Raw genomic sequence first — 12,920 nt, forward strand, 5'->3', positions numbered from 1 at the left:
TTACACTCAGGACACGTTCTATTTAGATTATAGTAAGCATTACTACAAGCCAGAAAGTCTTCTGAGCCATCACATGGTAATGCTTACTATGATCTTAGCCCTCTGGACAGGGCTGGAGCCTGGTGCAGTAGACAAACAGCTGTTTGTAAGTCCCAGCCCTTGCACCTCACAGGAGCTGGTTCAAACCCCTTAGTATGGTGTCAGGGCTGAGAGCCATAAACAGCTGTTTGTCAATCTCGATCCCCACCAAAGTCCTGAACTGGCTCCAGTGGTGTCCCAGGGTTGGGACCAACAAACAGAACTGGAGCCAGTGAGGACTGTTTTTATTATCTCTGTAGAGCAGTCTCACGGTAGCTGAACATATGTTACTTAATACCATTTAGACATACTCCATACTCTTTGCTACAACATGATGGGACTTAGCATGTGTTTTACTGCTTAAAATAGGCAGATGCTGGCATTTTAAGCAGTTAAAACTTCTGAAGTGTAACATGCAACGAGACCCCTAACTAATACAATCATAGAAATCTAGGGTTGGAAGGGACCTCAGGACCATCCCCAACTAGATCATTCTATCCAGGGCTTTCTCAAGACGGGCCTTAAAAGCCTCCAAGGATGGAGATTCCACCACCTCTATGTAACCTGTTCCAGTGCTTCACCATCCTCTTAGTAAAAAAGCTTTTCCTAATATCTAACCTAAAACTTCCCTTGCTGCAACTTGAGACTGTGGTTCCTTGTTCTGTCATCTGCCACCACTGAGAACAGTCTAGCTCAATCCTCTTTTGAACCCCGCTTCAGGTAGTTTCATAGTTGTTAGGGTCAGAAGGGACCTGAAGTCTGCTATTAAATCCCCCCTCAGTCTTCTCTTCTCAAGACTAAATAAGCCCAGTTCCCTCAGCCTCTCCTCATAAGTCATGTGCCCCAGCCCCTGAAGCATTTTTGTTGCTCTCTGCCAGACCCTCTCCAACTTGTCCACATCCTTTCTATGCTGGGGGGCTCAAAACTAGACACAGTACTCCAGATGTGGCCTCAACAGTGCAGAATAGAGTGAAATAATTACTTCCCTCAATCTGCTGGCAACGCTTCTACTAATGCAGCCCAGTATGCTGTTAGCCTTCTTGGCAACAAGGGCACACTGCTGGCTCATATCCATTTTATTGTCCACTAACCCCCAGATCCTTTTCTGCAAAGAAGCTGCTTAGCCAGGCAGTTCCCAGGCTGTAGCAGTGCATGGGATTGTTCCACCCTAAGTGCAGGACTTTGCACTTGTCCTTGCTGACCCTCATGAGATTTTTTTTGGCCCAATCCTCCAATTTGTCTAGGTCACTCTGAATCCTAGCCCTACCCTCCAGTGTATCTACTGTATCTCCCAGCTTGGTGTCTTCCATGAACTTGCTGAGGGTGCATTTCATCCCATCTTCCAGATCATTAATGAAGACATTGAACAAAACCAGCCCCAGAACCTACCCTTGAGGTACTCCACTTGATACTGGCTGCCAGCTAGACACTGAGCCATTGATTGCTACCTGTTGAGACCGACAATCCGGCCAGCTTGCTATCCACCTTATGGTCTATTCATTCAACCTATTCTTCCCCAGCTTGCTTGCAAGAATGCTGTGAGAGACAGTATCAAAAGCCTTGCTAAAGTCAAGATATTAAGCAGTATTACCAACCCCACCGTGCCAAAAATCATGAGACACACTCTTAAAAAAATAAAAATACATAAATAAATAAAAAAATCAAGACATTGGCATGTAAATCATGAGATGCTATTCTCTAAGTGTGTGTGTGGTGGGGGGAAAGGGTGAGGGAGGGGTTATTTGTGAAGGTGTCAGGAGCTGTGTGTATCTGGGGGGGAGGGGTTGGAGCCTGGAGAAGGGGGTCTCCATACACCCTCGCAGGACGCGGGGTACTGTGGGTCAGGAGGGAGAAGCAGCAGCAGGGCTGGGCAGGTGGTGGCTTGAGAGTAAGGGGCAGACGCACAGGGACAACAACTTCAGCTTTTTCCTCATCCTCTGTCAGAAGGTTGCCTTCTTCGTTCAGTAAGGGACTCACATTTTCCCTGACCTTTGTCTTGTTGCTAACATTACTTGCTGCAACTCGAATTGTGCTTTGGCTTTTCAGACTTCATCCTTGCATGCCCGAGCAATATTCTTACACTCCTCCCAAGTTGTTTGTCCATGCTTTCACTTCTTGTAAACTTTCTTTTTCCATTTAAGCTCGAAGAGTTCTATGCTAAGCCTAGCTGGTGTCTTGCCACATTTCCTGCACATTGGGATGTTTTTTTCCTGCACTCTCAGTAAGGTTTCTTTAAAATACAACCTCTCCTGGACTCCTTTCCCCCTCAGACTTGCCTCCCAGGGGATCCTGCCCATCAGTTCCCTGAAGGTGTCTAAGTTTCTGCTTTTCTGAAGTCCAGGGTCCTTTGCTTGCTTGCTTGCTTCCTTCCTTCCTTCCTTCTGTTAGGACCCTGAATTCAATCATCTTGTAGTCACTGCTGCCTAAGATGCCATCCACTTCTACTTCTCCCACCAATTCTTACCTGCTTGTGAGCAGTAAGTCAAGAACAGCACAACCCCTAGCTGGTCCAGTCTTCATGAAAGTTGAGCCTTTTTGTACTGCCTTCCTCTCAAAATGACACAATGAGAATTGGCAATAAGACCCCAGTAACATTAAGAAGAGCAATGTGACTAAATCCATGAGTGCCTGTACACAACTGTGGAGGCTGCTCCAATGTGCTGTAATTACCACACTCCACCAGCAGTAATTGCCACGCTTCAGCAGCCTTCTGAATCTTGTGTATCAGTGTCCCCGTGCATCAAAATGGTGGCAGGGGTGTTTGAACTAAAGCTTGCTAAACAAGCTTTAGTTCAAGCACCCCACTGTCATTTTGAAGCACAGAGACACCGATACACAAGATGCTGCAGTGCTTTAATTAGAGCTGGTCTTGGAGCCACTCCAATTAAAGTGCTGCCCCCCAGCCCCAGAGCATGTGTAAAAGTGCCCCATGTGTCCTGTTTTGAAAGAGTATGGATTAATGTTCTTTATATCAGAGGGCTATGATCTAATATTTTGTCAGGGATTTCAATTCCTTAGAAGAAAGTTATCTGGATTATTGCTTTTGTCTAGATTTTGGAAACAAATTATTAGAAATTTTCCAAGCAGTTTCACAACTAATTTAGAAGTAGAGAAGTGGAATACTGTTTTTCTAGTATGTGACAGAAAAGGATATTTTGTAATATCTAAAGATTCATATAAAATAAGCCTAATAACATAAATAATTGTATTACAGGGAGCAATGGCAAATATTAAGTTATAAGCTCTTAAACTAGACTTTCAGTGTTTAAAGTCCTACCTTTTTAACCTTAGCTTCCTTCAGTTTTTCCAGTGCAAGTTTAATCTTGTCTGTTTTTGCTTGTGCCTCCTGCTGTTCCTGAAACAACAGTAATATATTCATTAAACTTTGCTGTTTTTATCTTAAAAACAGCTGTTCCAAGTTATTTTATACCATTGTCACCAGGCCTGTCAAAAGAAACTTAATTGTCACAGATCTTAACTATACAGAAAAGAGGGATTTCCCATGGCTTAGCTGGTGTGTAATGCTGTCTTCTGATTCACAAGATGGAAGTCTCCTTGTTGCTTTGCCATAGATTTCTTGCCAGACAGTGACATGGCCACAATCACAGATTGAAGCAGAAGGGTCTCCCCTATTTATTCAGACTTATGCAGTAGTCAGAATCCCACTAATTTCAATAGGAGTTGGCTTGGGGATGGTGTCTGCTCTTATGACTGACCGACATGCCTTGCTCCCATTGCCACAGAACTCTGTAGTTCTAAATCTGGACTTCTGGATCCTCATTTGCTGCAGGATTCCAGGTGACAGCTGAGGGTTACTGTTTTTTTCCACCGTGTGGTTGATGTGGTTTCTTTCTGAGTTCTTTATTGGGAGCTACGTCTAGGCTGCAACCAGCTGTGACTTCTGATGCTGCTGTGTGCAACTAATTCAGTCACGAGACCTTTAGTTTCATAGTTATTAGGGTCGGAAGGGACCTATTAGATCATCGAGTCCGACCCCCTGCCCTGGGCAGGAAAGAGTGCTGGGGCCAGATGACCCCAGTTCTCCTCAAACACTCAATATCAACTCCCTAGACACAGAGCAGTCTCTGCTCTGCTTTTTCTTTTCCTTTTTGGGAAGAATTTATAGCTTTTGACTAGCTTTTTCCTGTCCCTAGTATTTTTTTTTAAACCTCCACAGGCTTATTTCAGAAGGGGCAGGCTTTTGTTCCTATGGTAGCTGGATCAAAACTTGCAGTCTGAAAGCTTTTGGAGTCACTATTCCAAGTGAAACAGCCCTTATCCTAGAACTAGGGGGCTAGGGGGTGGTGGGGGAATGAGATTGTTTGTAAACTCCTGGGGACTACACTTACAAGAGACATGTGAGACTAATTTAGCATTGCTGTGAAGACCTCCTCACAGAGAAGAGCTACTTACTATTATCTTTCTGGCTGTCCTAATGTTTCCTGCAACTATTCCCTCTTGATGCTGCCATGATGCCAATCCATTAGGATGTCAATATGCAAAGCATGAAAGGTTAAAAAAACAAACAAACCCAATCAATTCCCACCCCAACTTCTGCATATATGACTACTGAACTCAGACTTTTAGCTGTGAAGGTCAAAATAACAGTTCATGGGAATTTGCATCTTTATGGCACTACAGCTCAGGGTAACTAACTCTGACAACTTAAAAATAGTTTCTTTGACCACAGGTATTTTAATAAGGCTTGAGGTTTTGCAGTGAGAGATATGTACGCTATCAGAATATAGTTTCTACCCCAAATACCTCGCTGCAGGAGTCAAGTAAAAGATGTAAATAAATAAATAAATACATAAATAAAAAGTGGTTCTGTAGTCTGGCTTCTTGCTGACTAGCTGGAAAATGTGTATACCAGACTTCTTCACCTGTAAATTAATACATGTTGAAATAGGATCATACAAAAACAAAACTTTGCAACAGGCTTCTCTCCCCACCTAAGGGCACTTAGTCATCATAACCTTTGCCTTTACATTGGTGCAAATAAAGAAACCAGTAGACCTAGTAAAAAAAAGTGATCAGGCTAGCAATATATTTTTGTCACCATTAAATAAACACTTTGACACTAGACAAGATTTGTTTTCTACTAAACTTTTATCAACTGATTCTCCAATGTTTCAAATAGGAATGTACAGATCTAATCCACATAGCACTATCAGAAAACTAAAACTCTTATTTAGCTTAAGGACAATTTTAAAAAGAAATGTCAGAGCTGATAAAAAACAGACTCTATGTTTCTTTGGAAGAACTGTTGTATTTCTTTTTTATTTCAGCATTTTTAAAGGACATAGCCCTAATACCGGAGATATGAGAGCAACTAACTCTTTAATCTAAAGATACCCAACAGTATTAAGGAAAATGTCAAATATTGATTTGTTGGAAGACTACCAATCAAATGTTTTGACTAAAGGGGCTATGAAGTGTTACAAGCAAAGAGTTTCTAATTACACCTGCATTTGGCAGTACTAAACACATTGCATCACATCAAAGAAAATATTCATTGGCTGAACATCTTTATTTAATCAATTTTTAATGCATTTATTCCTGCTGTCATTTACACTGTCCTTTGATTAATAACACTATACAACAGCACTATACTAGCAAGCCACAATTGACTGGCTATCTAAATATGTGAACATCTTCTTTCTCCAGTAAGGAGGAAGAGGAAGGAAGCATTTTTGTGAAGTTCCACGTGCCTGGTGGCCAGTTGCAGACACAGTTCTGAACAGAGATTCTTTGGCAATAAACCTCCATCTGCTTGGCAGAGCACTTGGCTTCTCAGAGGACAAGAGCGAACACTGCCTGGAGCCTGGAAATGCACTTGACCTCACAGGAATATTGTGGGGAGGAAACAAGGATAGAAGGATATGAAGTCTTTCCATAAGGGATTCTGGGTTGATCCAACACTCAACTGTTGTGGCTCAAACAGCCTGTATTTTCTTCCAGATAAGAGTACTCTAGAATGCTGTACAGCAGTGGACACCAACCAGTTGATCGGGATTGACCCATCAATCCTGGAGCCTCTTGCAGTCAATCTTGGGCTAGAGGGGCTGAGCATGTGTGTGCAAGGGAAGGGGCAGGGGACAGATATAGGCTCCCACGATGAGGGACAGAGTGCAGAAGCAGCCCAGTAAGTGGGGCCATGGCCAGGCAGGTGGTGGGAGGATTGAGCCTGGGCATCACATCCAGCAGCAGGAGGGGTGGCTCCCACTGCTGTGTGCACCCCAGTGAATTCTGGTGCGTCCAGCCACTCCCAGGCCAGCTGCAGTGGGGCTTGGAGTGCGAAGCCCAGCCTGCAGTGGGAACCACCTCCTCCGCGCACAGACTGGGGGGAGCAGCAGCGGTGAGGGAGGGAGTGGGGCTGGAGCAGGCCCTGAGCAGCCGGGGTGGGGTGGGATGGGGGGGCATGCACCCCAGGACAGCATGAGGGGAGGGGGTGTGTGCCCCCAAAATTGCATGGGGTAGGATGGGCTGCAGCCGCTGGCTGGAGCCGGTCTGTTCCTGGTGAAGGCTGGGGCTGCATGGCAGCGGTGCTGGGAGTGAGGCCATAAGGGGCTGCAGCCACCTGAAAATTTGTTGTAGTCCTTCCAACCCTCTCCCAGTGTCACCACCATCCAGCCCGACCACAGCTCCTAGCCTCTGCTGGGAACAGCCTGGCACTGACTCCCAGCCCCTTCCCCCCCCTGCCCCCAAGAGCATGGGGGCTGCGTGCCCCAGATTTGTGCAGGGGAAGACAGGCTGGGAGCCCACTGCTCACTGGGAGGCGGCGCTGGGCTGTTCCTGGCGGAGGTTGGCAGCTGCAGTCAAGCCAGGTGATGGCAGCGCTGGGAGAGGGTTGGTGGGGGCTACAGCAAACTTCCAGGTGGCTGCAGCCCCACATAGCCCCACTCCTAGCACCACCTCCTCTAGGAACAGCCCGGCCCCAGCTGGAAGCTGCATCCTGGCCTGCCCTGCCCCGCAGAATTCTGGGGGTGTGCCCCCACCAACGCCCTGCTGGCGTGTGTGCCCCCCGCCCCCGGATAAGCCACTTGTGGCTCTGTCCTACCTCACCCTGGCTATGATTTGAGCAAGATGACCCCAACAAGATGGACATCAAGATGCTTTTTGAAGATTGCCAGAGTGGGCGACTGTACCACTTCTTGGGGGAGTCTGTTTCAAACCCTCAATACTCAACTAGTAAAGAAGTTTTTCCTTATGTCTAGTCTGAAGTGATCTTCAATCAGCTTATGCCCATTATTTCTAGTCCTCCCCTGGGGGGCGTTGGTGAATAATTGCTCCCCCAGGCTCTGAAGTATTCCCCCAATATACTCGTAGGCTGCCACCAAGTCCCCGCCAAGTCTTCACTTCTTTAGGCTGAACAGTCTTTCAGCTTCTCTTCATATGGCCTTGACTCTAGGCCTCTAATCATGCACATGGTCCTCCTTTGGACTCTCTCAAGCTTCTCCACATCTTTCCTAAAGTGCGGCACCCAGAACTGGACGCAGTACTCCAGTTGTGGTCTCACCAAGCCCAAGTAGAGCAGGAGGATGACATCTTCAGCGTTGCTCGAGATGCCTTGGTTCGATTAGCTGTGCCAGCTACGGCACTGCACTGGTAAATCATGTTCATTTTGCTGTCTATCATGACACCCAGGTCTCATTCAGCTGTGGTGCTGGCTAGCATAGCACTACCAAGCCTGTAAGCATATTGTGGATTATTTCTCCCCAGATGGAGCACTTTGCATTTCTCTGTATTAAACAACATCAGGTTGAAGTCTACCCACCTTGCAAGCCTGTCCAGGTTGGCTTGTAGTACCAGCCTGTCCAGGAGCATGACCATGCTCCCCCATAGTTTGGTGCCATCAGCAAACTTTGCCAATTTGTATTTAATACCTGAATCCAAATCGTTGATAAACACGTTGAATAGCACTGGTCCAAGTACTGAGCCCTGAGGAATGCCACTGTAGGAATATAACACAGTGCTGCTGGGGTTCTAGTGCTGCAGGTCCTGCAGGCCATGTTTGACATCTGAGGTAGATCAAACAACTCCACTGACATTGGGCTTTGAATCAGGGTGCACAGAGTCCCCTAAAGAGATGGTCTCCTCAAAACAAGGTGAGGGCACTTCTTTGGGCTAGTGAGTGAGGCTTCCCTAGTCTGTATCTGCTACACAAGTCAAATAAAAGACTTTAGCTTTTAAAGCAGTCTACTGCATTTCACAAGCATTATTACTGTTTTAAAAATATAGAAGTAACTGTCATCTCTGAGTTACAGAAAGGCAAAGTGAAGTTCCTCCCACATGTTTCTGGCTTTCATATTTCGGTCAGCATGCCGACAGTTCCCACGAAGCAGTCAATACAGTTTCATCCATCTAATTGCCTGCTTTGCATGATCAGTTGGTTTCACCTTGCACTGAATTTTTTGTTCTTTGTGCTCTGAAATGGATCACCTCAATGTCACTGCTACCTTTATGTTATATTTTGAACTTCTTGAATTGTAATAAACTGTTCATCTTTTTATGCATAACTGACTGTAGCAGTTTGGGTGGGCCTGAAGAACAATTTTTCATCTTCTTGCCTTTCCCTTCCCAAATACAACTGCTCACCCTCATGGTTATGATACACAAGATTTGCCTGAGAATCTGGGGAGGCCTAATGAAATTTCTTTGATACATCACTACTAATGGAACATTCTCAGTTCATACACAAAGTGTACATGTTAGCATCTGGGGGATCATTAGGTTATTTTTCCCTGCATACTTCGTGCTGGAGGACTAGAGCCAAGTTGCTTGTACTAGAGTAGGTGTATACAGAGTCCATTGGTTAAAACAGATTTGTAAGAGATACAAGCATGCATGGCATCATAGACCCCAGCTCCCCCACCAGCCACTGAGGATAGGGCTGGCATTCTGGTGATATTTAGCATGTGCACAGTATTTAATAAATGGCACTTAAATAGTACTTGTGCACACCTGTATAGTATGAAAATAGCATTTGCTCCATATTATAGACAGCCTTTTTGGTTTGTTTCCCTAAATTATTTGAGCAAAAAACGCAAAAAGTGTCTGTAGAGGGTTGCTGCCACAGAGCATCTTCAAACAGGCTTTTGCTACCAGAACATCTCTCAGCAACCCCAGGAACAAAGAGTCTTTTAAACTTGCTGACCTTTTCTCCTTGGCTTAGTACACCCCAGTAATATACAGTCTTTTAATAAATGAAGCAAATTAACAAGAAAAACCTTGCTGTTCTGGATGCTGGGAGGGGTCCCCTGCAGCCCCAATCTTCCCACAGCAGGCTTGCCTTCCTCATAACCCAGCAGTCTCCTATTCTGGTGCTTCTCCTCTGCACTTCTCTAGAATTTTGCTTGTTAGGATTTTGTATCTGCAGTGAGCTACTCCCTCATTAGCCTTCACACAGCTGCAGACCCTCAGCTATTCTGGCTGTTTCCCCTTAAGGAGACAGGCCATTTTGCTACAGGGTTATTGTCAGAGGTGGGATCAAAATCATAGGCAGTGGAAGGCCAGGGCTAATGGGGCTTAGGCCCCTCCAAACATGGGGCAGTAGTGGCAGCACAGAGGGCCACAAGGCAGCCTGCGCGTGAGCTCTGGGTAGCTGCAGTGGATGCGGGTGGGGGGGGAACGGCATGCATACACACACATAGACAGACACAGAGCTGCAGCCTGCATGCATCCAGGATCACGGACTGGCAGCATGTGGAGCGCTGCCCACCACAGCAGGCAAGTCTGTGAAGGGGAAAGAGCATGGGAGGGAGGCAAATCGAAGCCCCCACAGTGACAGAGGGAGTAGGGCAGGAACTGGGGTGAATGGGACCCCAGGGCAGGTTGTAGGACAGTCAAAGTGTGGGTGACTTATGCACTTGGGGAGGCCTAGGGGGCATGTGCCCCCCCAAATTTGCGTGCAGGGTGGAGGCAGCCTGCCACTGTGGGCTGGGGTTCTGTGCCCCACTGCTGCTGTCTCAGGAGCTGTGCGCAACAACATGCGTCTGCTGCCACCACTAGGTGGGCAGGGGGCATGGCACAGCCTGGCAGTGGCAAACAAATGACGCTGCACGTGGCTCCTGAGGCAATGGGGTGCAGAGCTCCAGCCCACAGTGGCAGCCCCACCTCCACCCTGCGCACAAATCCAGCGGGCACATACCCCCCAGGGTGTGCCGCAGCAGGAGGCTCCCATGACCCTGCATGAGCCACCCACGCTCCAACAGTCCCACAACCTGTCCTGTGGCCTCGTTCGCCCCAGCCCCTGCCCCTGCCCCACTCCTTCCCTCACTGTGGGGGCCTCAATCTGCCACCCCACCCCATGCCCCTTTCTCTCTACGGACTTACCAGCCCCCTGAAATAATATTTTCTTCCTTTGCCTATGATCAAAATGGAACTCGACATGCTAACCTTCTCAGCCCTGTGTTTGTTTTACTGGACTATGATGCATTTAGCAAGCTCTTCTATGGCCAGAAGTCACACTGGCTGAGCACAGGAACTAAGTGGCAAGCTGCTAGCTAGATACGAACTAATCGCATCCCTAGTACTATACCATCAGTAGCTGTAACCCAGACGACTAAACTAACTTGGGGTCTTCCAAATCACTGAGGGATCTGCAGTCCCTGTTTTCAGACCCCAACGACTAGTCTTAGGTGGGAAGGGCATGAATACTTTATGATTATGAGGTGGGGAGGAAAGAAAAGGACAAGATACAGCCTTCAGCAATGAGTCTGCACTGTTGCATATCTGTTCAGAGCTACTGTCACCAGGGCCATCCTGGGGCAGAGGGAGAGAGGGGGCAATGGAGGCGACTGCCCCGGGCCCTGCACCTTGGGAGGCCCTGTGGACAGTGCCGTAAAGGCTCTGCTGCAGCTGCCGGCTCCGCACTCGAGCCGCTCGCTACTCATAGACCCTGCACAGGCTGATATGCCCTGGCCCCTGCACAGCCCTAGGGATGGCTCTGACTATCACAATGGCTAGAAACTCTGGGACCTGGCTGCCACAGATCCCAATGGCTGTACTTGCTTCTGTGTAATAGCTATCAAATCTTTCTGAAGCTCTATCAAGATGTGTGTTCAACTATGGATATCACTACAGACTATTTCATACCAAGTGGGAATGGGTAATGGCTACTGTTACATACTCCCCTGTACTGAGCATCTCATTCAAGAACTTAGGGCATTTTACTGCTAAAACAGATGCTCATTTGTGGATAGTTACTCTCATCCCTACTCAAATGTCATTTGCATGACTGCAGCAAAATCTGCAGGGGTGGCTGTGATGAAGCTCCATTGACTCTTACCTGAGTGAGTGGCTCAGGAGCAGGTGGTGGTGGTGGCGGTAGTGGGAGGTCTAATTCAGATTCTAGTGGTGGAGGGGGCAAGACATCCCCAACAGGTCCACTAGTGGTAATACCATGAGTACTTGGTTTATATTCATAAGAAGCAATAGTCTCAAAACCCATTGAAGACTCAGTGGCTTTTTTTTGCTGGTGGTCAGAAGCTGTCTTCTGTGCTTGTAATGTTTTCTGTTCAGCTTCATTTATGTCTGCTACCAGATCAGCCATTAAAGCATCCAGGTCTTTGTCTTCCAGTGTACTTAGTGATTCTGTTAAGAAAACAGATTTTTAGAGTGAATGAAATTAAAAACAGTCCATGCTTAGTTCCGTTAAATATGAATTGCAGAAGTTGATGTGAACTATAATGGATAAAGGAATCATTTTAAAAAGGCACACGTTCATTTAGTCTCTGGGAACAGTGTGTTTTGCAGATAATTACTAACCTGCTGACACTCATAAATAGAATGTGAGAAAACTAGTTTTCCAAAAGTGTTTTAAGTATTTCTCAGGTAGGAAAAGAAGATTTCCTTACTCTTGGTCCCATGAGCTTAATCTTCTAGGATCAGCACCAACACTACCCTGTTGGGTGATGGGTAGTTGCCTGACAACTTCAGTTTCCTGGATGCGTGTCAGATTGGCTTTCACCCTGAATATAACAAATAGATTGCACTGATAACCTTGGTCAATGATCTTTGCCTGGAGATCAACAAGGGAAATTGTGCTCTGCAGATCTTAGTCCAAATTTCAGCAGTCTTTGATACAGTTGACCATGAGGCACTAATATATTGTTTGCGTGAGCTGGCGGGTATTCTCAGAACAGCTCTAAACTGGCTCCACTCCTTCCTAGCAGAGAAGTGCCAGAGGGCGGTGAGGGGCAAGTGCTCATAAACCCCTCAGGACCTTTCCTATGGGGTCCCCAAGGGCTCCAGCTTGTCACCTCTCCTGTTCAATATATCTAGGAGGCCGTTGGGGAAGACTGCGTGCAGATTTGGAGTGAGGTGCCACCAGTATGCTAATGATACCCAGCTCCTTTTCTTCTGACCATAGCACCACAGTCTCAGTCCTTTCCTGTGCCTGGCTGCAGCTCAAAACTGGGTACAGGTGAACCGCTTAAATCCGAATCCAGACGGAGGTGACAGTGGTGGACAGACCACATGACTGGGCAGAGGGCATCTATCATTGAGGTTCAGTCTTTCCTTGTCACTCAGGTTTGCAGCCTGCAGGTGCTCTTAAATTGTTTGCTGTACCTGGATCTTCAAGTTGCAGCAGTGGCTAGGAGAGTTTTTCACCAACTCCATAGTTTCTAGGGTCGGAAGGGACCTGAGCAGATCATCTAGTCCGACCCCCTGCCATGACAGGAAGAGCACTGGGGTCAAATGACCCCAGTAAGGTGGTCATCCAACCTCCTCTTAAAAACCCCCAGGGTGGGAGCCTGCACCACCTCACTTGGAAGCTGGTTCCAGACTCTAGCTGCCCTGACCGTGAAGTAGCGCCTCCTGATGTCCAACTTAAACCT

At 46.9% G+C, this 12,920-nt stretch overlaps 1 protein-coding gene across 3 annotated transcripts in view; it reads right to left on the reverse strand.

Moving 5' to 3' along the window:
- APBB1IP (amyloid beta precursor protein binding family B member 1 interacting protein) overlaps positions 1-12,920 on the reverse strand; it is a 128,291-nt gene that overhangs the window by 60,036 nt on the left and 55,335 nt on the right. For all 3 annotated transcript variants that reach the window (XM_019508253.1, XM_019508254.1, XM_019508255.1), the window contains 2 exons: positions 11,369-11,673; positions 3,356-3,433 (listed from right to left, as the gene is read on the reverse strand). In XM_019508253.1, the coding sequence (XP_019363798.1) occupies positions 3,356-3,433; positions 11,369-11,673 (383 nt within the window). The remainder of the gene's footprint in view (positions 1-3,355; positions 3,434-11,368; positions 11,674-12,920) is intronic.

This window comes from Gavialis gangeticus, unplaced genomic scaffold (genome assembly GCF_001723915.1).
Source record: "Gavialis gangeticus isolate Ggan-Ray unplaced genomic scaffold, GavGan_comp1, whole genome shotgun sequence".
NCBI classification, from domain to species: domain Eukaryota; kingdom Metazoa; phylum Chordata; order Crocodylia; family Gavialidae; genus Gavialis; species Gavialis gangeticus.